Source organism: Chelonoidis abingdonii, chromosome 24 (assembly GCF_003597395.2).
Source record: "Chelonoidis abingdonii isolate Lonesome George chromosome 24, CheloAbing_2.0, whole genome shotgun sequence".
Taxonomy (NCBI): domain Eukaryota; kingdom Metazoa; phylum Chordata; order Testudines; family Testudinidae; genus Chelonoidis; species Chelonoidis abingdonii.
In genome coordinates, this window is record NC_133792.1 from 14,567,991 (window position 1) to 14,594,481 (window position 26,491).

General features: G+C 48.5%; 1 protein-coding gene across 5 annotated transcripts in view; it reads left to right on the top strand.

The window, feature by feature from the left end:
* Positions 1-26,262, top strand: part of USP20 (ubiquitin specific peptidase 20) — a 38,422-nt gene extending 12,160 nt beyond the window's left edge. For 2 of the 5 annotated variants that reach the window (XM_075060631.1, XM_032797760.2), the window contains exons 2-24: positions 950-1,046; positions 1,783-1,836; positions 3,991-4,053; positions 4,280-4,411; positions 4,963-5,059; positions 5,299-5,368; positions 6,007-6,120; positions 7,450-7,528; positions 9,007-9,442; positions 11,198-11,335; positions 12,541-12,680; positions 13,275-13,447; positions 14,174-14,268; positions 15,602-15,635; positions 16,061-16,106; positions 16,356-16,536; positions 17,504-17,630; positions 17,733-17,902; positions 18,701-18,782; positions 19,330-19,438; positions 19,801-19,903; positions 22,086-22,157; positions 23,908-24,152. In XM_075060631.1, the coding sequence (XP_074916732.1) occupies positions 966-1,046; positions 1,783-1,836; positions 3,991-4,053; positions 4,280-4,411; positions 4,963-5,059; positions 5,299-5,368; positions 6,007-6,120; positions 7,450-7,528; positions 9,007-9,442; positions 11,198-11,335; positions 12,541-12,680; positions 13,275-13,447; positions 14,174-14,268; positions 15,602-15,635; positions 16,061-16,106; positions 16,356-16,536; positions 17,504-17,630; positions 17,733-17,902; positions 18,701-18,782; positions 19,330-19,438; positions 19,801-19,903; positions 22,086-22,157; positions 23,908-24,068 (2,757 nt within the window). In that variant the 5' untranslated portion in view covers positions 950-965 and the 3' untranslated portion in view covers positions 24,069-24,152. Of the gene's footprint in view, positions 1-949; positions 1,047-1,782; positions 1,837-3,990; positions 4,054-4,279; positions 4,412-4,962; positions 5,060-5,298; positions 5,369-6,006; positions 6,121-7,449; positions 7,529-9,006; positions 9,443-11,197; positions 11,336-12,540; positions 12,681-13,274; positions 13,448-14,173; positions 14,269-15,601; positions 15,636-16,060; positions 16,107-16,355; positions 16,537-17,503; positions 17,631-17,732; positions 17,903-18,700; positions 18,783-19,329; positions 19,439-19,800; positions 19,904-22,085; positions 22,158-23,907 lie in introns of all 5 variants that reach the window. The other 3 variants (XM_075060633.1, XM_032797761.2, XM_032797762.2) reach the window with 3 other exon arrangements.
* The last annotated feature ends 229 nt before the right edge of the window (positions 26,263-26,491 follow it).

Consider the following 26,491-nt stretch of genomic DNA (forward strand, 5'->3'; position numbering starts at 1 on the left):
CCTGAAATCCATTGTCTCTATTTTGCTGTACTCCCTTCTACCCTTCCTTAGAATTGCAAACTCTATGATTTCATGATCACTTTCACCCAAGCTTCCTTCTACTTTCAATTCTCAACGAGTTCCTCCCTATTTGTTAAAATCAAGTCTAGAACAGCTTCCCCCAGTAGCTTTTTCAACCTTCTGAAATAAAAAGTTGTCTGCAGTGCAGCAAGTGACCCGTGCCCCATGCTGCAGAGGGCCAAGGCAATTGCCCTGCTTGCTAACCCCTAAGGTGGGCCCTGGCTTTTATATGCAGAAAACCACAGCCCACCTGTGCCACAGTAACTGGAGTTTTTATAACATGGGGGTGGGGGGAGGGTGGGACTCAGAAAGGAAAAAAGAATCTCTGGGTTAGACAGTATAGATGTAACTGAATTGGCAGTTGTGGCCCTTAAAGTGTGCATGTATATTTAATATTTCACTACATTTTTGGAACACCGCTAGCACATTGTGCTAATAATAATAATTATGAACTTTGTGTGCTCCGTGCTCTTTTCTGTTGCATCACCCACTTACCTCTGATATCATAATGCCATTACTCAACAATGAGCTCTTCTGCATTAGCACAACTGCAGGACTGAACTGCAGTGTTACCTGACATCAAGACTGGTGCCTTTGTGTTCTGTATCTGGTGCTTGGAGGTTTAATTTAATCTCTGAGATTTACTCATGTAGTCCCTTCATCCCTGCATTGGGACAAATGTACAGTCTGGGAACTGTTTTACTTCATTACAGGGGAGATGTATCTTTTGAGATTATTATCTTATGCTTTTGAGTTGTAAAGATGGATTCTTATACTCCCTAACATCTTAAAATTGAAGCATACGAGTTTACTTTCCTACTGTCTTTACCATCAAGTCTGATACTTGACCAAACTGAGGAGTCATCCTGCAATTTCTCTACCTCTGTAGGTGAGCTTTAGTGAGAATGGGAGATACAAGAGACATTTGTCCTCACCTCGATTCCATAGGTGAGGTCACCAAGGATGAACTGCTGCTCAAATCAAAGGTAAAGGACATGCTGCTTGCAGTGTGGTTACCTCTTGTGTGTGTGTGTGTTTGGGGTGGGTTCTGTCCTAGGATACAAAGATTGTACAAGTGGGATGTAGAAGCTGAAATTCAAATATTGATATATTTTTGAGTATGCCACATAAATGAAGTTTTGTCAGCCATTTGTACTTCAGAAATACCATTAGATCATGTGAAGAGGCTGTCTTTATGAGATAGCCTAAGGGAAGGCCCATAACTCTAGCATTTAGTCTTGAATACTGTTGATCTGTCTACCTCCTCATTAACAAATGAAGTCTTCAAAATCTCTTTCCTGTTAAATGGTTTTATTTGGCAACTAATACATTTTCAAGGCTCATGGGCTTACTTCAGAAAGGGAGTGATATGAAAAGAAACATGTTAGTAGCTGGAATTTGGAGTGAGTAGAAGTGGCTGATGGAATTAGATTAAAAAACTTAACATTTCTGCCATCTCGGCAGTACTCAAAGCCCTCTTCACTGGTGCATTTCTGATTGACTGTTTATCCTGCTGAAAGATGTCTCTTATCCCAGGTATTTTAAATTGTAAATTTCATTTAGGTGGAATTCATAGTACTGTGAAAAAAATAAATTGTGCAGCCAAATAAGTTTTTATTCCCTGCCCTAAAAAGTCAATTCATGCAATAAGTCTAGCGTGTTCCCCTCTGAGTCAAGGACTAGGCTACTAAAATATGACTTTTTCTTTGTGTGTGACTGCAGGGGACTTGCCAGTCGTGCAGAGCTGGGGGACCGAACCTCTGGGCTTGCCTGCAGGTAAAAAGAGCTTGCTATATGTGTGTGCTGTATAGAGGGGCTTCTCATTTTTTATTTATAGTGTTTCTTAGTATAATGGTGTACTTACTTTCAGGCTGAGTTATCGCCTTCGGATATGAAATTAGGTCTGAAATCACAGTATCTGATAAACAAAGAAAGAAGCATTAGAAGAAAGGAAGCCCAGTAAACATTTCCATCAGCTTTCAATTATATCCCAGAAAAATAAAAGCCAATGATCAAACCCTAATACTGTTTGCCTCACATCTAGGCCTATTTTGTTCACACCTCACAAATGACTTCCTCCTGGAGCCCCACTGGGAACGAACACTGGAGAATGCTACTAACTATCATCTGTTTTTAAGCACCTGGTGATTGAATAGATCCTTCTGCTTGCAGCTTTGAGGGAGATTTAAAGTGTATGGAGCCAGAGAACTTTAGTGGTGATGTTGAAAGGAGGGGAACAAGGCAGAAGGGAATGAAAAAGAGCTGGCTTAAATAAGATGAAAGCTGGAATGGACTCTGATGTCATTGAATCTGGGACGTAGGCCATATTCAGCCCTGTTGTAAGCAGATGCGTCGCCACTGACATTAAAACAAATCAAAGTAAAACACTCTATGCAGTGACATCATCATTGACTGGTGGAGCTTCACCCACCTACACCAGCTCTGATCTTGGTCTCTGTCACTTAAAATGATCAATGCGAGGAGCTGCAGAGTAGTGTTTCTCCGTGGGTTGCTTCCCCTGGGGGGAGATATCAAAAGGCAATCGAGGAAGGGGCGGTGCGAGGCACTGAATATGTTCTTACCATCTAAACCAAGGAAAGTCCCCACACTGGTACTGTTCAAGGTCAAGTATTCTCTGCCAAACCTCTTCAGACACACACACGGTTATGTAGGCTTTTCATTATTATCATGGCTACATTTACTATAAAAGCATGAGTAAACAAAAAAAGTAAGGAAGTCACGAAAATGTTTGAGTTGAAATAAGGGTTTGCTTACCTGAAAAAGCGGAGAAGCACTGCTCCAGAGAAAGTTGTAAAATTCTCACCGTTCACCTGACTGTGTAGCGGAACATCACACCTGTGTGTATCTGTCATACAAATTGTCGATCAGTGGTACTATCAAAAATTATTCCTGGGTAACAAATTCATGAGGCATTTTTTTCAAACACGGGGGAAGTCGCACCTTGAAGAGCTTACAGTGCTTGTCAGTTTCATGTGTAGGAGCTGTAGAGGCACCAGTACTGGTACTCTAGTAGTGCTGGGGCTGCTCTATGAGAAGCCGAAATAATCTTTCCCATCCGTGAACACCTTGAGCAGAGGGCAAGGATTGCCCTGTATTGCCTCTGAATATCAACTTCTGTTATGATACTTAGGGTTAGTTTGCATCACGGTAGTTTCTAGTCCTGTTGTGCTGAGCGCCATATAATCGGAGTAAAAGACAGTCCTTGCCCTGAAGAGCTCTTAGTAAGAGCAGCAGAATAAATCTGAAAAAGATTTTGCCAGATTTAACACTGTTGTTCGGGAAGCTGCAGCATGCCCGGAAGTATGAGACTGATAGATCTTATACCTGTAACTGCAGGGGCAAGTTATTCTTTTTAGATACATTTCTAGTCCTTTCCAAAATATACTTGTAATAGAAGAAAGAAAACAAGGCATTTGAATGAGGGGACTGATGGGAAAAGACAGCAGTGGAAAGAGAAGAGGTGACAGGGTAGACGTGGACCAACTGACCGCTTCTCATCTTAGTATCTGGATTTCATCAGACAAGCAATTTATTTTTACAACAGATTTTTGAATGATCTGATCTGATTTTTGAATGTTCTGATCTGTCTGTAAATCTATGGACACAGGGTTTGTGTCCATAGATTTACAGATAGATCAGAACAACTAACTTCAGTGATTTGGACTGGAGGTTTCATAGAGTCATGTGAGCAAGGGTGGCCAGAGTGTTGGTTTTTTGTTTTTTGGTTAAGAAGTGCCAAGTCTTTTGTACTGCTGTGACTCAGGTTACAACGCATGCTTATGAAATGCAGCGGGTCCACGCACAGGCAGCTGCTGGCTGGGATGGGGGTCACAAACCCCTTTTTCCATTTTGTTGTGGGTTTATCTTGCCACATCCAAATTGTTCTCCCACTATCTCCTCTCTCTCTAGGTTGCTTGTCCTTATGTTGGGTGTGGGGAATCCTTTGCGGATCATAGCACCCTTCACGCACAGGTGAGCTATTCTCTATAACCCTCTCTCTCTCATTGGGACAGACAGGGTTGGATTTCCAAATAATTAAACTCCGATCCACAAAGCATGGGCGCTTATTGATTATAGCCATTCCCTCCCACCTTTCGTGCCTAGACATTTCCATAATGACTATGATGTATAGGTTCCAAACTCTTGCAACTGAGTTACAGTTTGTGGTTCTCAGTGTTCTCACTATTTTGGTTTTTAGGCCAAAAAACACAACCTGACCGTGAACCTGACGACATTCCGGGTGTGGTGTTATGCCTGTGAAAAGGAGGTATTCTTGGACCAGAGACTGGCAGCACATGCACCATCCTCGTCATCAAAGTTCAGCGATCAGGTGGGACTTTCACCACATAAGTCAGAAGGACACTGTTGAACGGGATGGAACACTTAGTGGGGTTTTTGTTTTCTTTTGTTAGGTGACTAGTTTAGGACTCCCTACTATTGGACATGCCATTTTTGCAATGAGAGCTCTCAAATCTGAAGGAAGATGCTTCCCACCAAGATAATCTTGCATTTATTTAGCAACTTTCATCCAGCAGGATTCCTAATGTGCTTTAAAAACTGTGTACATGTCTATATAATCAGTCTGTCTTTGGCCACTTCTGAAGGGTGGCCCAGTCTGGTGTGAACTGCAGCAGTGTCCCTGGGGCCCCTTGTGGCACATCTTGAAATCACTGAGGGTGCTCCTTGGACAGCCTCGTCATGTTACTGAGGCAATGCCATCAGGGAAGGTAAAGGGGTTATTGCAGTGCATATTGCCAGTGCCTTTGTTACTGATGGACCTTCTTAGTGGCTGGCAGAATAAATGGGTACAGATCGTGTGTGTGTGTCTCTCTCTGTAGATCAGACCTGCCACTGACGCTTATTTCTCTGCCTTTAATGTAGGAGCCTATATTGCCTGCTCACCCGTTGAAGGCAGTTCCAATTGCAGTGGCTGATGAAGGGGAATCGGAATCGGAGGAGGATGATCTGAAACCAAGAGGTAATGCCATATTGAATTATGGGATCAATTATAACTGCACCTCTGGACTCTAAGACTCTAAGAGGTTCCTGGAGAGCCTTTGTGATTTCAGAAGGACTGGGATGCTGAGCTCATCTGCAAGGGACATGCTGGATTCCATTTCCTCTTGTGTGGAATGTAAAATGTGCTGCTTCTGGAAAGGAAGAGGTGCTGAAAAGTGACATTCCTTTTTTGTCTCATGTCACTTGCACTTTCTCCAGGCCTTACTGGAATGAAAAACCTTGGGAACTCTTGCTACATGAATGCAGCGCTTCAGGCCCTCTCTAACTGGTAGGTGACAGGACCATTCTGTGGTGATGCTCCCTTCAATACTCACTGAAAATAAAAAAGTGGCTGTTCCAATCCAAGACCTCCCTCATGAATGCTGTGTGTGCAAATCAGCCCAGGTGCAGAATAGGGAGGGAGAAGAGAAAAAACAGGATCATGGTATGTTTAAGGCATAAAAAACTGTAGTGCAGGAAACTGCGCAAATCAATGGGACGCATACCATTGGACTGATGATGGAAGTACAGGCCTTTAGTTTCCAATGTGATCTTTAAAATATAGTAAATACAATATATTTTATAGGTGCACGTGCATGCGTTTTCCCTCCCAGCTTCTTTTTAATGTTCTCCCTAATGAGGTGGCTTTGAGAACCTCAACCCAAAAAATAATTCTCACCATCCTGTCTTGGCAATAAACTCCAGCATCTCTCAGACATGCTGGGGAGGGATCCCAATCGTTCTGTCCAAAGGGAATGATTTGTGAAGAATCAGAGAGTGGCATTTGCAGCACCGCCTCCTTCCCCTTTTTCTAAATGTTACATCTGAAAAGCAACCTTAGGACATGTCCTCTTGTTCTGTGTGACTTTAAATGTATGCGTAGAAGAAATTCCCCTCCACTTAACTCTCTTATCTTTCCTTCTTTAGCCCGCCTCTCACACAGTTTTTTCTGGAGTGTGGCGGGCTGGTGCGTACGGACAAGAAGCCAGCATTGTGCAAAAGTTACCAGAAACTGGTCTCTGAGGTTTGGCACAAGAAGCGGTGAGTAATCCCTCCCCAGTCCAAACGGGCAAGTGTACAGCGGTTCGTACTTCAGTTATGAACCCAGTAAAAATAACGAGAAGTGTGAGCCAGTCCCTGCAAGATGTGGTGAGCGCTTGGTGTAGTACTCCCGTTCTTCCACCCTGCAATTAGTGATCAGCCAGCCATCTTTTGAGGAACAGGGTCTAGAAACATCTGAAAATTCATTACATTGATATCAAACCAGTGAATCAAAGCGTGCATGGTAATGTGAAGTGCTTTAAACGAAGAGCTGCTCTTATGCTCATTGGTTTGCTGAAAAGAGGGGGGAATATATTTGGCTGCTGCCATGCAAGTGGTGCTGCCCTTGATTTGCAGAGGAAAAAGCAACTCACATCTGATAGTGATATTTACCAGTCAGCCCGGAAGGTGTTTTTGATTGTCAGTTGTTTGCTGTTGACTCAGTATGAGAACTAGTAACCCTGGGCCAGATCCTCAGCTGGTATAAATTGGTGTAGCACCACTGAAATAATTTGGTTTATAGCAGCTGAGGATCTGGCTCCCTAACTGCAAATGTAAGTAGTTGCAAGAATCAAATCGGGTGTCTAAGTGGTGTCCTGTGTTCAGTGTTAATTGTTACCATGTACAAGACAGACAAGGTGGTTGAGGTGATATTTTATTGGATCAACTTTGTTGGTGGAAGAGACAAGCTTTCGAGCTTCACAGGACTCTTCTTCAGGTCTGGGAAAGGTAACCAAAGCGTCAGCTGTTCTTCCAACAGAAATTGGTCCAATAAAAGATATTTGCTCACCTACCTTGTCTCTCTCTTATCCTGGGATCAACACAGCTACAACAACACTACAGACAGCGTATGAGTAATCTGTGGGTTTGGAATGGACTATAACTATTTGGAACAAGCTGTGGAGTCATGGCAGTAATTTTTAGCAGTGTAATGTAATTTTAATAGAACTCTTGTGAGTTCTGATTGATTGAGGTGGGCACTGCTCTTTGTCTATGAAATCAAAATAAATAAGGAGACCAAATCGTTCTGGCAACGGAAATGACGGATGGTTCCGTCACTTGAGATTTTAAAAAGTGACAAAGCATTGGTGAATGTACAGTAGCGATCAGTCTGTCCCTAGTAGGGAGAAGAGATTGAAATACTTGTTAGATACCTGCACAATCTGAAATCTTATGATTTCTAGTTAACAGAGAAGTTCAGACTTTGCAGCAGCATAACTATTCTTCCCCCCTTTCCTTTAAAGCTGACTACCACTCTGTATTGTGTGCTTACTACACCGTTCAGCTCCAGACTTGATATGTGAACTAATGGTTTTTGTTCTTAAACAGCCCAAGCTATGTGGTTCCAAGCAGCTTGTCTCATGGAATTAAACTGGTCAACCCCATGTTCCGGGGCTATGCACAGCAGGTGGGCCATCCAACAAACACACAAGCCTTACTAGACGTATGCCTAGGTTGTTCCACATCATGGGATTCTTACTACTATAGTGGAGCCCGCTTAACAAAGTACCTCATGTAAGAATAAAGGGCCCATATTAACTGGCTGGGTGCTGGGATTGTCCCATTATTTATTGCATCTGTCTTAGAGAATGGCTAGAGCTCTTGACTGGGACTCAGGAGATCTAGGTTCTGTTTCTGGGTCTGTCAGGGGCCTGCTGTGGGACTTGGGGCAAGGCTCGGCCCGTCTCTGTACCTCAGTTTCCCTGTCTGTAAAATGGGGATAATGACACTGACCTCCTTTGCCAAGTACTTTTGAGATCTGATGAAAAATACCATTGAAGAACAAGGTGGTATTGTTATTACTTATATTAGAGATGAGAGTCTGGCTACACCTGCACCAAAGGTTACAAATACCAGCCTTTATTACACGCACATCTTTCTCGGCACCCAATTTAAATGAGTCCTTTTAAAAGAGCATGTCTTTTTTGAGAGGGTGGGGGGAGGAGTATTTCACTGTACAAAAAAAAAAAAAATCACTTATTCTTTAGAATGAAATATCACCCTCAATGTGTAGTTGGTTAGAAATTGAACAGAGAGAGGGGACATCAGACAGTAGCGTGTTTAAGCCATGGCACTGGTAGCAAATGAAAACCGAGATGATGATGATGATAAAAATATCAGTTGCTGAAACAGAGAGACTAGGGCTGCTATATTTGCCCATGATCCAAGGGCATTGGATTGGAATTCTAGCTATAAGGAGTTAAAACTGAAGAGCTGATGATCTTTTATTATATTTTAAACCAAATCGTCACATAAGTCTTCAAAATTGCACTCCCCAGAGCTGTCAGGGCACCAAGTTGTTCTCTGGGAGGTCCCTCATGAGCAATCCCACCTGGGGGCCTGCACGGTGGCTGATTTGTCCTTGATTTCTAGTTCTAATCCCTGGCAATAAAGTACTTTAATGTCCTGCTTGCTGTAAGGGAATGGGTTATCATGTGAAGACATCAGCAGAGCTTGAAGATTGGTTTTGTAGCATAGACTGTACTGTTCTTTGCAGCCCACTGCCTTAATTGTCTTTCTCCTGGTTTCCCATGTTCTTCCAGTGCTGACATCCCAGTAAATGAGATAACTGTCTAAATTCTGTAGCAGCAGCCCAGTTTGACCATCCTGATTCCTTCCTAAACTCCTGAGAAAATGCAGAAGCTGAAACAAATAGCCGCAAATTGGGACTCTAATCCCAGGCATTAGAGCAGTCGGTTAAATGGGCAGAATCCCTCTGTCCATCTGCTACATATCACCAACTCCATGTGTTCTCTGAGTGGGACTCCCTGTATTCCCCTAGGGGCTAACTTTTGTGGGCAACAGATGAACAAAGTGGAAACTGGAGTAGGGTTGTTTTGTCCCTAGATGGGCAGTAGATAATGTGGGATTGCTCCTGGTTTTAAGGACACCCAAGAGTTTCTGCGATGCCTGATGGACCAGCTTCATGAAGAGCTAAAGGAACCAATTGTTGCTGAGGCAAGAGACTCTGACTCCAGTGACACGGATGACAAGCGGGAAGGTGACCGTAGCCCCTCGGAGGATGAGTTCCTCTCTTGTGATTCGAGCAGTGACAGGGGTGATATGGATGGACAAAGCAGGACAGGGGGCATGAGCGGCTCCCTAGCAGAGGCAGAGTTGCTGATCCAGGATGAGGCCGGGAGAGGGATCTCTGAGAAAGAGAGGCTGAAAGACAGGAAATTCACCTACAGCCACCGGCGGAGCAACTCGGAACAAGTTGATGAGGATGCAGACGTTGATACCACCATGAATCCAATTGATGGCAGAGCTTCTCCTGAAACCCTACCTCCCCCCTGCCCTGCCAGCCCATGTAGGACACCAGGTACTAATATAGATTCCCCATCACACCATATAAGAGAACCAGTGCCATATTCATGTGTTGGGGCGTGTCTGATACACTGTGTAGACATTCCCACTCCTGATCTCAGAATGTCTTTGCTTCTAAGACAGGAGACCTGCTTCCTCCAACTTGCCTCATTTACCCATGCACTGCTATGGTAGAAATCAGCAGAGAAGTACTTCAGTGTGCCCAGATACTATGGTGATGAACATGGTTTACATGCTGGATAGGCTACTAGTTTGAGCTGCCTCTACCAAATCTGATCATTTAAAAAAAACTTGTGTTGAGGGAAAGGTGTGTTTTATAATGCCAGACTGGCACTTTAAAGAAGTGAACTGTATGTGCTAATGCTAAACCAACTCTTATAATAACACAAGACATACAAAAAGAAACCAAAAGACACAGTAACCCTGAACAGAGAGAACAGAGCACAGTCTGAAGGAACTCCTGGACCTGCACATCTTTTAAAAATTACTTTAGGAAAAATGTGGAATAAGTATGTAAAGCTCATATTATCCTACAAACTGACCCTGGGAATAGTTGGTTCTGAGAGGGGTACAGGAGGGGAGGTAATAAGGGGTGTGTGGAAGAGTGGACTCACCGCAGGTGCCCCACCTCATGGCTAGGTGTGTGGAGTAGTAGCTCTGTCTCTAGCACCCCCTGCCAACTGTCGCTCCTGTCCCTTGGTGGTCTGTCTCTTCTCCTGACTCAGCCCTCTGGCCAGGTTATATTTAATCTCGCGCCTTCTGGGGTAACAGAGAGTCCAACAAATAAGTCCAGTGTCCCTGCAAAAGGCCTTTGGACCCATCTCTGGGGCCCAGGGTCTCCTCCCAATGCTCTCAGTCATTCTTGTCCCCTTCTGAAGGGCCTCATGTCACCTTCCCCAATGGCTGGTAGGGGAACCCAGGCCTGCCCCTGACACTAAATTCCACCCAGGGATTCTATACCCAGTAGCCAAGGTTTGCTGCATCACACTCCTTGCTGCTGTCTCCCTGGATTTCCTCCTCGTGTAGCCTGTCAGCTGGCCTCTCCCGCAGTCTCCCTAGGTTCCCCTGTCTCTCAGGGCTGGGACTTGCAGGGCTCCCCCAGGAATTCCCCAACAGAATCCCAGATTAAAGGTACAAAATGTAAATCCATTTCTGCCCTCTGCAGGCTTGACCTTTCATCCCTCTCTGCTCCTCATCTGAGCATCTCCCAGGGCTCTCTCCATGGAAATCCAAATCCAAATCCTACCTTAATAGTCGTAGCTCCAGAGCTTGCTCCTTCCCCAGTGCTGTTGTGTGTAATTCCTGGCCTCCTGTATTCACCCACGAAAGCTCACGCTCCAAAACGTCTGTTAGTCTATAAGGTGCCACAGGATTCTCTGCTGCTTTTACAGATACAGACTAACACGGCTACCCCTCTGATACTTAGTCCCAGACAGCGACTGCAGAGCTTCTCTCTGCAGCAGACTGTTTATAAAAGCCGCCCAATTCCTCTGGCAGCTTGGCCTCATCTTTAATTGGGCATGACCCAACCTCCAGGTGTGACCAAATGGGTCGATTGGCCTCTAGGCCAAGATGAACCCTTTCATTACCTGTGGGGGGGGACGACACCCCTTCACCGGGAAATAGAGGTATTTGTTAGTGCTGGGCAATGAACATTGAAAAAATATTTTTAAGCCGTGGAGAGATGCCATGTGGTTCTGCAGAAGAGCTGGCATTTGGTGTTTCACTGGTGGTCTCTCTCCCCACACAGAGCCGGACAACGATGCCTATGTGCGCTGCTCCTCGCGCCCCTGCAGCCCGGTTCACCAGGAGATGCACTCCAAACTGTCCAGCAGCCCCCCTCGCTCCAGTCCTGTGCGCCTGGGACCTTCCTATGTGCTGAAAAAAGGTAGCATAGATGGGAAGCTACTGCAGCAAGGAAGCTGAGGGGGCCGTGGAGGCAAAGGGCCACGTTTGCGGGAGGGAGCAGGAGAAGAGGGAGGTACTGAAACCATCATGACCCCATGGCTGACAGTCCTTCAATATGTTCTCTGCTAAAACAGTGTTAGGAAACGAATGATAGTGAGTCTCAGTGTGTCTGTGTTTAGGGCAGAGAGATGCCTGGCTGTCCAAATACAGCCTGAAATCAGTGAGAAAGGGTTGTCATTGGCCTTATTTTCTTGTTATCATAATGCCTAACTTACTAATCATGGTAAGGAACTCCTGGGCTACCCTGCACTGAGGGGAGAGTCCGGAACTGGCCTTCAGTCTTACGCTTCATAGCATATGTTGCCAAGGGACTGCAGGGCAGCATTACCGTTCAAGGCCTCCTGACTATTAAAGGGATGTTGCCATATTAATTAGTCTCCCTGTGGGATTGAAGTTAAGAGCATTAATCTAGTGTGGGAGTGTTGCGAGGTTACAAAATTGGGCCCGTTGCTTCATCTCAAAGAAATCCCAAAACTAAACCCACTGTCCTTCCATAAACGCAATGGCTTGTGTCCCCACCCTGGCCCTGCTGCCATTCAATAATTGTGTTCTTTCCCGAGCTGTGCTGACCTCAGCCGGCGGGGGTGGGCATGCAGACGCAGACGTTCCAGCCCGATAAAAAGCACTCTAAGTGGGGGTTTTGTTGTTAAACAAAACCACCACGTTCTGCCAGCCACCACATTCTGTGATGCAAGCGGCAGTGTGAAATGCATGGGGGAAAGCTGGGCGATGGCTGGAGGGGAAAAGACAAAATATCCTTGGGGGAAAACTGTCGGTGAGTGGTGAAGAGAGTGCTACAGAGATTAAAGCCGTCAAGCCCATCGTGTCCTAAACTAGCGTTAGAGGAGGATGGAGACAAAGACAGCACCTCCAACAGTATTCGGGTGCACTGCATGGTGCAGATTGTTACACTCGGCTTCCTGCTGTCACCTGAAACAAGGATGTTCTTAATGTAAGAGTAAGTTCGGAACCACGAGCGATTCATGCAGTCTGTGTCGAAGCGGGTACAAACACACTCGTCTTGTGCTGTACTCTGAGTGAGACGTACCCCGAGCTTGACTGCAGGACCCTGCTGAATCTGCGTAAGAGCTTGTAGGTGATGGGGGGGTATATGTGTCTTTTCAGCCCAGGTGCTGGCTTCCGGGAAGAAGAAGAAAGAGCTTCGTTACCGCAGCATTATTTCGGACATCTTTGATGGCTCCATTCTCAGCCTGGTGCAATGCCTCACCTGCGACAGAGTGCGTCTCCTTACTGCCGTTGCTCAAGTAATAAAACAGCAGGGCCTGCTTGCTTCAGAAAACCCCTCTCGTTGGGAAACAGCTGTTCCCAAATGTTCTGGGATGCGAGGGCCCTACTAAAATGATGGCATGTTAGGAATAGTCTGTGTTGTTGTTTATGTGCCATACAGAATCTTGATCCTGTGTAGCTCACTTAGCTTCGCCATTGTGTGTGTCTCCTACCATGGAGCTGGCCACAGCAAAGGGAGAATAAGGTGGAAGACCCAACGAAATAGAGGGAGCTGAACAGGGCTTGGGGGGCCTCTCTGTGGAGAACTTGGGGCCATAGCTGTAGGGAACACTAGGGGATTAGGAGTGGGAGTGACCACACTTCTGTTACCCTGTTTGCAAGTGAGGAATAATCCTAGTGTAGACTGGACAAAACCATTTCAGCGCTGCTTCGGAGAGCATGGCTGGGGCTGGGCCAGACTCTTCCTGGTGGCGGTGCTGAAAATTGCCTACTACAGTCAGCAATGCTTCAGTTTCCTAGTGTAGATGGGCCCAAGTGATGTTAAAAGTTCCGGGCCGAGTACCGGCTCCTTTGCGTACACTAGAGGCCCACACTTTTTTGCATGTCCTCAGGTATCCACAACGGTGGAGACGTTCCAGGATCTGTCGCTGCCAATCCCTGGGAAGGAGGACTTGGCCAAGCTGCATTCCGCCATTTACCAAAATGTGCCTGCTAAGACAGGGGCCTGTGGGGACAATTACACCTCGCAAGGCTGGATTGCCTTCATCATGGAGTACATCAGGAGGTGTGTTTCCCTTGTGACCTTTCTGCAGTTTCTCACCCTCCTCGGCTTTGCTCAAGGCAGTTACCCTTAAGTGTAACAAGCTGATTGGTTCTTTACAGAAGGGAAATGGAGGAGAGAGACACAAATATTGGACATAATTGCATAAAAAAGTCACTGTAAAGAATTAAGATTCATAGCCAGGAACCTGTATCTGTAAGATCCACAGCAAGGAACAGCTGTGCCAAGCTCCTTCCTCATTTAGTCCAACAAAACATATTTTCAATTGTGTTTAAAAAATAAACCGTGTGCAGTAGTAATGGCCTGACTGTAAAATACCTGTGAGCTGAAGGTGCAGGACATTGCAAGTCCTCACTGGTATATTTCCTTCCAAGTGAGTCGGTTCATTCAGTCACAAATGTTCCTTTGTGGCTGCCTTCCTTCTGGTGGAAACCTCTGTCCGGGACCTGTCAGTGCCTGTCTTTTCTTGCCACTCTACAAGAGCGAAGGGTTAAATCCTCTACTCACCCACCACCTTGGCCCTTCCTGGCGTGGGAGGTCCCAGTAGTAGCCCCAGTTCTGAGAAAGACCCAACACTTTCTCATAATGCTGTGGGATGCTGTTCCTGAGCTGCCCTTCCAGGCTTGATTCACAGAAAGCAGCACACCACCGGGGAATTTTAGACGCCAAAGTGCATAGATCACCAGTGACATTCACATTTCTTTCTTGCATGACCCCTCCCTTCCGCAGGTTTGTGGTGTCCTGTATCCCCAGTTGGTTTTGGGGTCCTGTGGTCACACTGGAGGACTGTCTTGCTGCCTTTTTTGCTGCCGAAGAGTTGAAAGGTGAGTTTGGGGAGGGCTGGCATATCTTGTCTTCTCTGTCCGCCCCCGAGGAAAGCTGCCGAGAACCCTCCCCGATGCGTTTCTGGAACAAATGGAAGCTTCTGGGAGTCTGGCTGGAAACTGCATTCCCTTAGGGGCAGGAATGAGCGTTCACCATCTACTCCAGGGCAGGGTTTGGTGTTTGGAACTAGGGTGTGGTGGGCTTAGCAAAGAGCAAACGCGATTGTCTTTCCCTTTTGTGCACAGTGAGAGTCCGTAGCCCATAGTTGGTAGTGCTATGCAAGGACTTTTCTGGGCAGGAGGAACAAGTTGGGGTTGCCAGCCTCAGCTGTGCTTGCTTGGGAGTGGATTTGAGCCGCTCGTTTCCTGCATTGCTTGCAGGGTGTTGTGGTTTTTTCTGGTAAATTGTCTGGTTGGCTGAATTTGTAACATTTGCCCTGGCTCCTCTGTCTGTTGTATTGAGGGAGGATAAATGGGCCTGTGGCTTCTATGTAAGATAGAGCGATAGAGCCAACCCATGTGCTGGCTGCAGCAGCAGGGAGATCAAAGCAGGGACTGTATGCTGGTGCTTTTGGACCCAGTCTGTGTAGCATTCATCCTGCTTGCAGGCAGCACCACTAAACCTTGCCTGTGGTCTCCTTAGATGTTTCCCAGGGTCCTGGTCCCGACAGGTTGTTCCCTGGGGGCGTTGCAAGTAGGGGATGAGTTCCACAGGGCAGAAGTGTTACAAGGAGACTCTCCCACAACTCTGCATGCCCAGCTGAGGAGTCTGGGTAACCTCAGTCCAACCCTTATGCCTAGGAGTGCAAGATTTGCATTTTGTGTTCATGTAGGAGGTTCCTCGCCAGGAGCCCTCACTGAGGGGGCAGAAGGAGGCTGTGTGGTTCTCTCTGCAGGACAGTCTCCTGTGCCATCGTCCTGGGATAGAGAGCAAAGGGACTGAACACATTTTGTCACTGTGTTAATCTGGGGAGTGGAAAAGAGGGTTTGACCATGTTTCCTCCCATCCCTGCTTTAACTGGGGAGAAGAGGCTGCTCCAGCCACACATGAACCACTGTGGGAGGGCAAAGCGGGTTTCCTTCCACCTCAGTAGACACCACCGCATTGCATGCGTGGTGGCTGTCTGCTGTCTGTGCTATGCCTGTGTTGAGCGGCATGGGCGGGGGGGGGGGGTTGGCAGAGAGGCTCCTGCCCAGATCTGCTTTATCTCTGCTACGCAGGCGCTTTACCCAGCTTCCCCACCTGGGAGGAGAGTTTGTTTCCTCGTGGGGGCTGCAGCCCCATGGTTCCTGCTGTCAGTAACATTGCGACGCTTGTCTTTTCTCTCTCCAGGGGACAACATGTACAGCTGTGAACGGTGTAAAAAGTAAGTTTGCGTCCTCCATGTTGTGCTCTTTCCATTAACCTCTCTGCCCAAACTGACTGTCCTCTCCTGCCCCTGGCCAAATGTCCCTGCCGCTGCCAGCTTGCTAAACTGCGAGTTGCTGAGTTCTAGGTTTGAAAGTGACCTTGAAAGCCCTGGTTCAGGGCCACTGGAGACCTGAGTGCTGGTGGGAGGAAAAGTGGGGGCTATGGTAAAGGGAAGAAGGAGGGGAGTGAATTGGGGCACCTAGAGGATACTGAGGAGAATGGAGAGGTGAGGCCAGTGGCCCATGCTCTGGTACATAGTGGGAGGCTGCTCTCACTGAAGTCCGTTCCAGCTTTGCCATGGAGTTCAGATGTGACCTGCCCAGCTTAGCCTAGGGTCCCCGTTCTTAGTTCTCATGGGGGACTTGACTCTCTCTCTCTTAGACTGCGGAATGGCGTGAAATACTGCAAAGTTCTCCGGTTACCTGAGGTGAGTGGAGGAGGCTTGTTTCTCCCGTGTTAGCTGGGGGGGTGGGGAGGGAAGAGTTGCGGAACCGAGAATTGAAAATAGCAAAGTCCTATTTTATTAGCAGATCAGAAAGGGCCTAGTGACCTTCAGTTGATGGGCCATCAACACCTCTGCCAGGTTATAGTGACCATAGTGTGAGGACATTCATGTAAAGATCAGGGGGTCTAGAGAAGGAACTGTATTTGATTTGGGTATCCTCTGATGCCCTAGATCCTGTGCATCCACTTGAAACGGTTCCGGCACGAGGTCATGTATTCCTTCAAAATCAACAGCCATGTCTCCTTCCCGCTGGAAGGACTGGACCTTCGTCCCTTCCTGGCCAAGGAATGCGTCTCCCAGATCACCACCTACGATCTCTTGTCTGTCATCTGCCATCACGGCACAGCAGGCAGTAAGTCTGTCCCTGAAATGCCTGGGCATGAGATTAGTCTGATACATGTGTCTGAGAATAGCCTCAAAGAGTCCTGCGGCACCTTATAGACTAACAGACATATTGGAGCATGAGCTTTCATGGGTGGATACCTTATGCTCCAATATGTCTGTTAGTCTATAAGGTGCCACAGGACTCTTTGCTGCTTTTACAGATCCAGACTAACACAGCTCCCCCTCTGACACTTGAGAATAGCCTGAAGCTCTGAGCTCTGTATCCTGCTGCTGGTCTTTGGGCAGTGGCAGGGCTTTAGGTTTTTACTTTGACTCTCCTCAGGAGCTGCATGTAACATGCCAGCATGTTTTGTAGTGGAGTTGGCTTTGATGCTGTCCAAGCTGCATGTTCCTACAGGGTTTCCCAGTAAGACTTTGGGATCCTCTTTTAAACCTCCTCAGATTTCTTGTCCCAGCCTGGTCCCATTGTCTGCAGTCTCTTCCTCCTTTCCTGTTGCCTATGAAGTCGCCCTTTCCAGGGCAGCCTCGAGCCTCACTCGGGTGCATGGAGCAAGACGCAGTAGAAGGCTCACTCCTGCACTGCTAGGCTTCCTCTGGCTCTACCTGTTTCAGGCTGGAGTGGCGGGTTGCTCAGCATTCACAGATCCCCACCACTGTGCTGGTTCAGACCCGGTTCCCAGTGAAGCCCCTAGGAGTGTTTCCTCTCATTCAGCAAGGGGGAAGCTTGTCAGGGAGGGCAGAACTGAATACATGGAAATGGGCCTGCACCTGCAGCCCCCTTCTAAGCTGACACAGTGCCAGAATCCATCCCTGCTGGCAGGCCTGCCATACTAAAATCTCTGCAATACACCACTTTTCCCTTTGCTGGGCCAGCAGCCCAGGAGTCATCTCCGCTCGGTCGCTGACATCATTCCAGGCCTGATTCCTCTTTCTGCATGGTGAGTCCCAGTGGTGCTACGTTCCTTCCGTTCCAGGTGGGCACTACATCGCGTATTGCCAGAACGTGATCAATGGCCAGTGGTATGAGTTTGATGATCAATATGTCACTGAGGTCCATGAGACAGTGGTACAGAACGCGGAGGCCTATGTCCTGTTCTACAGGTGAGTGGGTTTCCTGGCTGGAGCTGTCGGTCGGTGCTGTTAGCATATCAAGGGATCAGATACTGGGGATTGCTTCACTGTCTTTCCCCTTTCCTCCTCAAGGAAGAGCAGTGAGGAGGCTGTGCGGGAGCGGCAGAAGGTCGTGTCCCTTGCCACCATGAAGGAACCCACCTTGCTGCAGTTCTACATCTCTCGAGAGTGGCTCAACAAATTCAACACCTTTGCAGAGCCTGGTCCCATTACCAACCACACGTTCCTGTGCACACATGGAGGTGAGGGGAAGTGGCCAGGCGTCCTGCTTTGGGAATTGTAGTGTTCACTCAGCAGTGGGAAGTTTCTGGCCGCACCTTTTGCTGGCTGACACACGGACGCATCCAGATAAAAGCCCCAGCTCCATTCCCAGTATAACGTGTATTGCAGTAGAATCCGCCTCATGGGCAGAGACTCCAGCGCACTCAGGAACGGGACAGATCATTGTCCCGCTGATCAGGGGCCTGGAGGGATATGCTGTGCTGGGAGACAATCGCTTTCACTTCAGCAGTTGTTTTCAAACAAGCATTTAGCAAGCTTGGAGGAGGTAAACTCTTGGGCAGCTTCCGAATGGAAGGGAAGGGGTAAATGCAGCTGAGGGATTGTAACAGGTTATTGGTGTTTTAGCTGCACCGACTGCCATTTATTACTGTGTTAGCAGCAAGGCTGGTGTTCAGTGTGACTTTTGGGAGGGGTAGGGTGGGCTGATAACAGGAACCCTTATAGACTGGTGAAAACTCAGTCTGTCCTCCTCCCTGGAAGCATTTATAACTCTCTAGTCAAACCAAGAACTCTCCAAAAGTCAGTGTGCGAGAGCAGGACTTGCCTGAAGGCTTCAGCTGCCTTAGAGCAACAGTTGAGGATCCCCTGCTGAGAAAGCGCTGCTCCCTCCCCAACAGCTCCTTCTTTTCTTTGCCTCACTCCTCACCCATTGGCGAGATGAGTGATACCTACCATCAAGTCCTTGTCTCCCTCCATTGTTGGAAAACGCTGCTCCTTGTTCAGTACCCAATTCAGCTGCCTCTCGCTCTGGTTTGCAGGGATCCCACCCAATAAATACCATTACATTGATGACCTGGTGGTGATACTGCCCCAGACTGTGTGGGAGTATCTGTATAACAGGTGAGGAAAGCTGGTTTACTCCTCATCCCACAGTGCCATGGAACAACTGAAGCTTTGTCTTGGTTGAGAACTATGTAGACGTGCCAGGCCACATCCATAAAACGTGGGATCCTGCATCTGGCATTGGCCAGACATGGTGCTTCCCTCTAAGACACCTAAGCAACTGTATATGCTGTTGCAATGCTGTCTGTAAAGTGGTGAGATTACTTCTTGATCTCCAGGGTGATTCTTATGCCCCGAATCCTGAGGGGAAATTTCCCTCTGGAGAGATGGAGCCTGGTAATGTGTAATGTGAGAGCCCCTAATCTAGAAAGCAGATGAGCTGTATTCTCTATTATCCCAGAGATCACAGAGGTGGGAATGGTCTGATCCACACCATGTAGGGTGGAGGCCATGGTGTTCATTAAAATAACCAGCCATAGCCCCCTCTGCATCCTCCGGATACGGAGAGTAGTGTAAGAATCCACCCTATTTACTTGTGGAGCTCAGGACAGTTAACTTCTTCCATGCCAACCCAGTTCCTTTTTCCTTCTCATCCTGGGCTCAGGTTTGGGGGAGGCCCTGCCGTGAACCATCTGTATGTGTGCTCGGTCTGCCAGGTGGAGATCGAAGCCCTGGCCAAACGCAGGAGGATTGAGATTGACACCTTCATTAAGGTGCGTGTGGAAAGGAGCTAGAGAAGTGGAGACTTGATCACAGATGGGTGGCAGAGAACTCACCCCTCTGCCTCCCAGAACAAGATCTGCACCGTGGCATGTAGATTCAGCTCTGGGTTCCCTGGTGCACATGTCTCAGTGAGGTGAGGGTGATGCTTTGCATGGGGGCCTGCACTTTGAGAGCAATCTAAGGACTTCCACATGCTGAGCAGGTGGCTTGCTGTGGTGGGGGTGGGGGGTTGCAGCTGAGTAATCCTGAAGAGTGGTGAAGTTTTTCCAACTTGTAATGGAAAGATGGAAAGCCCTATTGCAAACCTCAACAGTGATGGAATATTTCCCTTCTCCTGTTCCTTGGCCTCCAGCTGAACAAGGCATTCCAGGCAGAGGAGTCTCCCAGTGTCATCTACTGTATCAGCATGCAGTGGTTCCGTGAGTGGGAGGCTTTCGTCAAGGGGAAAGATAATGGTAAGGAGCCTGAAGACTCTGGAACCTGTTAGAGGTGGGGTGTATTGTTTACCTAAGCCTCTTTGTTTATGTATCGTATCTTCTGTAGGCAATGTACCTAATTAGCCTATAAATGACACCAACCAAAACTAGGCTAGCAAAGAAGGCGGAATGGCCTCTTCCCCCCAGCCACATTCAAGCTATTTCCCAGAGAGTACAACAAAAGAGCAATTGACAGGAAAAGAAACGTCAAGGTAGAGGAGTGGGTCGAATCGCTATGAAAATCCAGCCATTGAGATGGTAAGGATAGGCCAGGGCATGTTGAACTCACATTTAAGTACCACAATGCCACGTTACTCAAGCACTTGTGCCTGGTTTCTTAGGATGGCAAAGTGAAGTGGAAAACAGAGTGGGTCTGTCTACACTGCAGCTGGAGCCATGGGTAGTACAACTCGAGTTAGCAGACCCTGGCTTTTTTAACTTTGGGATTGAGCGTCTACACTCATTTGTAACCCCAGGTTAGGAATTGTTGAATCCCAGGTCCCAACTTGGGGCTCCAGTGCCTACACTGCATGATACAGGCTCAAGTCCAACCACTCCTATCCCAGACTTCCTAGCGCCCTCCCAAAAGATGGCCACTCTCGCCTTCTGTTTGTGGTGCAGTGTGGGGTGGGAAAACATCACTATCCAGAGGATAAAAAAATCTATGGTGAGATTGTGGAATATTTTTGATAGACTCCCAGAGCATGAGTCCAGTGGGGCTGCTTCTACACTGCAGAGCACCAGGGCTTGAATCCTAGGTCCCGGCTTGACTCAAGCTCAGACCCTCCACCCCTGTAGGGTCCTTGAAACCTGTATCTGAGCCTGGGTTAGTGCAAGTTGTGTGTAGAAGGAAGGGGGTGAGGTTTGAACCTTGGGGCTTACGTTGCAGTGTAGAAATACCCAGTGAGGAGCTGGCTTCCTGAAACTCGTTAAGACCCCCCCAGTCCATGGGGGGGTTGCACACTGTCACTTGCTGTGAGGGCTAGTGTGATATTTTGGAAGAATCCAGATTGAATCCCTTTGGGGGGCTAGTAGGGAACGCAGCCTGTCTGGGGGAATCCTGTGTTACTCCACAGCTCTAGAACACTGTTCTGTGCTTGATGCTTTTCACCAGAGGCTCAGAAATGGGCATGTTCCGATCCCCTTTTGATAGGGACACAGAAGCACAGGGAAGATAAGAGTTGTCTAAGGTAACACAATGAGTCAGTGGTAGAGTGGGAGTCAGAACGGTTGGATTCTCTCCTAGTCCCTGATTCTGACCATGCTGCCCACCTGCCTCCTTCCAGATTCTCATGGTGCAGTGGCCTCCTCTAGTCTTCCGAGAGCTAGATGGAGCAGTGCCACCCTGGCTCGCTGCAAGGTGCGTAAAGTGCTGCCTCCCAGCCAGGAGGCGATTGTGTCAGCCCTGGTGGACTGCCTGCCTGGGAGAGCAGGGGTGAGATAAGCCTAAGGAGGGGAACCTGGAAGTCTTGGCCGCATGCTGCATTCGCCACTGCTGTAGGTCAGATCTCCCTCCAGAACAGCTTTTTATAGCACGTGGTGCCATTTCAGTCCCTGCGAGGTAGCGACACTCCACCAGCCCCTGTTCGTTCGTTTTCTCCTGCGGTGAAAGGGCACGTCCTTGTCTTGGGAGGCTCTGGAGTGTACCAGCGCAGACAGCCCTAGTCCCAGGGAGCTGCTGCTCTGTTCGCCTCTCCTTTCCAACAGCCCTGAGTTCTTGCTTTTCAGGAGTCCAGGCTCCTGCTGCCAAATGAGATGCTGCCTGGGCTGGTGCCAGAATGTTACTGTTCTTTGAGGTTCGGTGTCTCCTAGTTTGTTCTGTGGCTAGTGCCTTCTGCAGCAGACTGCTGGGGAGAAGCTTTGTTTCAGGGCTATGGATTGGTTGTCAGTTCCCTGCTGTTTTAGATCTCTGGAGCTCTCAGACAATTGCTCTCCTGGACGTCAGCTGGCATCAGCCACTGCAGAGTATCTTTGCATTTGATATCCATCATATACAAACAAAGCTCTTCGCTATGTGTTTAGTGTGATCGCTGGGGCAAAATCCTCTTCTCGCTCCTCCTCCAGCCCCAGCTGGGCTTCCAACTGCTCAGACTAGCAGCTGAGGGCAGGTGGAGCGGAGAAGCAGGAGACTGGCTCCCTGATCTACCTTCCATCCTTACAGAGCCTCCTGGACCAATTGACAACAGCAGGATTGCACTCGCAAAAGGAGGTGGACACGTGCAGGTGAAGCAGGGTAAGGCTCATACTTGCCCCACCCCAGGCTTCTGTGTGTGTTGCTGTCCCTTGGCGGGGTTGGTCCCGTGAGGAAGGAGGAAGATGCCTGGAAACATCCTTTTTCCATCTGTCATTGTCACTCTGCCTCTGCTCAGCACAAAGCAAGATCGTTGGCTGATATCCTAGTGCTGACTCCCAGATCTGCCTTTCCTTTCTACGTGGGCTTGCCTCTGCCATCTCCTTCTGTATCTCCCACGGGCTTTTCAGATTCCCTCTTTCCTCTCGGCCCCCCTAGCTGCCTCTACCATCCTCCCTCGTATCTAGCCATGCAGCTTATGTCTCATCTTCCTCATCACTTTCCATTCCCAGCTTCCCTGCCATGGGCCACGTTCTTGCAAAATCCAGTTGCTTTTCTCCATCTCAGGTGTTTAAAAGCTTTGTTCAAACCTTGATCATCTCATGCCTCCACCATTGCCGCCGCCTCTGTCTGCATGTTTTGTCTGGCTCCCTAGTATGTAAAACACATTGCAGCTAAAATCCTCTTTCCCTCTTGCTACTATGACTGTGTCACCTGCCCCTCTGATTCCCTGCACAGGCTCCCCTCATCTTCTGCATCACCTCCAAGCTTAGAGGCCCTCCACATCTTCCATCACTGCTCTCACTCCTGGGGCCTGCATACCTTCACTCAATGCCCTTGTTAGATCCCTGCCTCATCTCCCTGTCTCCTTCCACACTGACCCGTGTGCTTGGAACTCCCTTCCTTTCCTGGCCAGCCAAACCTCACTCACTTAATTCACTTCCTCTAACTGCACTTTTCCTCAAATACAGCTTACAATCAGTCTGCACTGAGGGTGGGGCCTTCCTCCTGTGCATCAGAGGGGCCTGAGCGGGTTTGACTGTGTCGTTTCAGACTGATTGCCCATTGGGGCAGGGACCTAGCCATTAGCACTGTGCAGACAGACAGTGCTCAATACATAATATGATTACTGGGCTGAAAGACAGTCTAAAAGCTCCCGAGGAAGAAAGTGTAGCCCGAGAATACTTGAACAAACTGCTTCGGGTACATGGTCCTACTGTCTAGGAACCGCGAGAGCTGCGGTGGTCAGAGTGTCTTTGGTTACCATGTGCTGTGCCCCGGCAGGCATCTCTCTTCCTGGTTGCACATGAGAAAGCTGGACTGGTAACATGGTCCTCTTCGGTGAAAGACATGGATTCAGTGTGAACTCAGTCACGGGTGGGCAGTGCTTTAGGGTGAAGTGCTGAGGCATGCCCTGCACTGCTTTTTACTTCCTCATGGGAAGCAAAAAATGTGGCAACTTCATGGAGCCCTGAAGGGTTTGATGGCTAAGTTGTCAGGTGAGCGGGCACTGGCCCCCTCTCCCTTCACCAGCAGGTGGCACTCCACACCAGTGCTCTGGGAGCAGAAGGATATAATGTCAGCTACAAGACCCAAGGGTTTATGTCTCTGTCCATAGTGAACCTTACTGTGAGCGTTCCTTGCCTGGCGCTGCGTGTGCACTGCCCAGCCATTCAGACCACGGGGCTTCCCCCTGGCTTAGTGTATTGGCAAGTACACCACCTCTCTTACTCACTGAAGGAGTTTTTAAAGTCACATTTTCACCTGCCTCACTGTTCCTCACTATCTGAGCAAGGGGGAAGATTCCCTTTCTAGCATAGCTCCCCGCAACACACTTTCCCACCCCAGCACAGCTTGAGCGGTAAACCGAGACTCAGCTGCATTTTGTTGTTGTTGCTGCTGTGCTTTTCAGGAGCTGATTATGGGCAGATTTCCGAGGAGACGTGGATTTACTTGAACACGCTGTATGGAGGAGGGCCGGAAATCCCTGTACGCCAGAACGTCGCGCAGGTGCAGGAACTGGAGAGCCTGCATGGGGAACAGAAGATAGAGGCTGAGACGCGGGCTGCGTGAGCCGCGCTGGACTAAGTGGTGGAGGTATGCCATGGCAGCCCTGTGTGTCTGGAAAAGTGGGGGATCGTTGGACTGAAGAACAAGGGACATAGTTGACCTCAGAGAAATAGAGAGGAGATTTTCCTTCTAGGGTGGAGGTGCCCCCAGGGTGTAAGCTTGCTCCATCGTCCTTGTATAACAATGTAAAACCTCATGCAGACTCTAGGCTTGGCTATAAGGATGCTGCTGGTCAGAAGAACTTCACCGTAACCCAGCTCCTGCACAGCCTCCATGCCTAGGCCTAAGGCTGTGGTGGGGAGACTCTCCAAACAAAACTTAAGTGGAAGAAGTTGGGCCTGAACCTCCCCCTGCTTTGGCTGCTCTCGAGAGTAGCCCAAGTTTGCCTTTGGTGATTGAATCTCTGCTCCTTTGCAGGTGACGCTTGGCCCCAACTTCACACATTGCTCCTCAGGAGCAGTTCTGAGCACTTTTTTGAAAGGCAAATGTATAAGGAAGAGACATTGTTTTGTTCACAGTGAGTAACGTTGTGACTAGAGAAACCCTATTTGTTTGGAGCTGGTTAAAGCCACAAGGGCTTGTAGCCTTTGTTTTGTTTTGCTGGTGCACAGGTGACAAGCGTCCTCCACGTTTTGCTCTTGTCCTAGTTCTTGCAGCCCCACTTACAGCAGAGAGACCGTTTCTCTTCTACTGTCAGACGTGTCTGTGGCCCAGCGCTGCCTACATCTGCTCCGCATGTTCTTGGTGAACAAAGCGGGAAGACTGGCAGCAGCTTCACACTCACTCCCCGTTGTGCTACTTCCTGGTAGCCTTGTAGCTGTGGACAAGTCCCAGGCATGCAGGGCTCTGTTACGAGTGTTAAAACAGTCAGGCTCCATTCGAGTTGCTGAGGCTGGACAGAGGCAGTTCTGCAGCAGGTGCCATGGGTCTTGGTGTGGCCGAGATGATGTTCCCTCGCCTCCGTTTCATAGTCCCTGAATGGAACATCTCCAGATTCTGCTCTCCAAACACCACTGCCCAGCCCTTACCCATGGGCCTGAGGAGAGGGGAAGGGCCCATTGGGAGCGGGGGAAAATCTGAGCCGAGCCATTCACTTGCAAGAAGCCAGGTGTTAACCCACCTGTGCTGAAATGTCCATCTTTTGACTTACTCTAAATCTTCTCCCATCCTGCTGGGGAAGGCGCCTGGCTGAGCAGTTCCAGCTGTGGAGGTGGGAAACAAGCTGCCTGCAAATGAGCCTCCATACTCCCACGTGCAATGCAGTGCTGAGCTTGCTCTAGCTTTTTAGGGCAGATAGTGTTTGGTGTGTACAGCGGCTCATTGAATGAATGGGAATACCTTGCACCCCAACCGTCAAGCAATGGGATGGGATGGAGGAGTGGGATGAACGGAGAATGGCAAATACCATTTTTCACGTCTAAGCTGCTTTTCAAAACGAGCGATTTGGATTTAGCTGTTGGCCCCCTGTAAATCGGTGAGATGGCTGCAAAATCCAGCCTGGCTCTGGGAAGGGCTCTGCAAGCTCTCGGGTGAGAGGCAGCAAGTGCAGGGCAGAGCGAGGCTGGTGTGGCTTATCTGGCCAGCTCGAGCGCGTGCCTGGAACAGCCTCGCAGGCTGTCTCGGAGGAGAGCCACGCTGCATGCTCACGGTGGCAATGGTGGTGGGAATGGTATGAATTCACTGTATCAGCCTGACTCCAGCGTGTGACTGTGGCCTCAGGGGAAGCCCACACACTCCTAGCATAAAAGATTAACAAGGGTGGAAGGGGGCTGCTGTTTGTCTCACCGCAGGGAAGTGAAAATAGGTTGGGGGGAGGGAGATTCTGAAATGAGGCCTTCACACTTTTTTAGACCAAAAGTTTGCTGCAAACAGCAAGTTCTTGTTTAAAAGAAAAAAATTCCTGTAAATGGTTCAACGTATTTCTTTAACTGGCTTGGTTACCTGGATCCTTGTCTGTACCGGGGTGGGGGTGGAGGTGTGTCAGAGAATGAGCCACTGTTGGATTTCTCAGTGTTTTAAGCTGTTTTTTGTTAGCTGCTGCAGCCAGCATTGAATCTCTCGTGGAGCCCCTAGGGCTGCATGTTGTATCTTGTCTGTGTTGTCTAGAGGATGCTGTACAGATTGTAACTACACTCCTGTGCTCAAGTGTTACACTTTGTGCTGAGACTGTTACAATAAATACACGTGCATTCAACAAGTTGCATGACTGCTGCTGTGCAGGCGTGAGGCCTAAGTTGTACACAGCTGATGGTGGTGGGGAAAGTCTTAAGTTTCCTGCTGCCAACAGCCCCAGCCTTGGCAAACCCTTCTAAACAGCAGCTGGCTTTAGCAGTGATCCATGAATCGTGATAGCACTTGGATTCTGTCATCTACAATAATGCTCCATAGTGGTACTTATTCGAGCAAGGGCACTTGTGTCTTTCAGC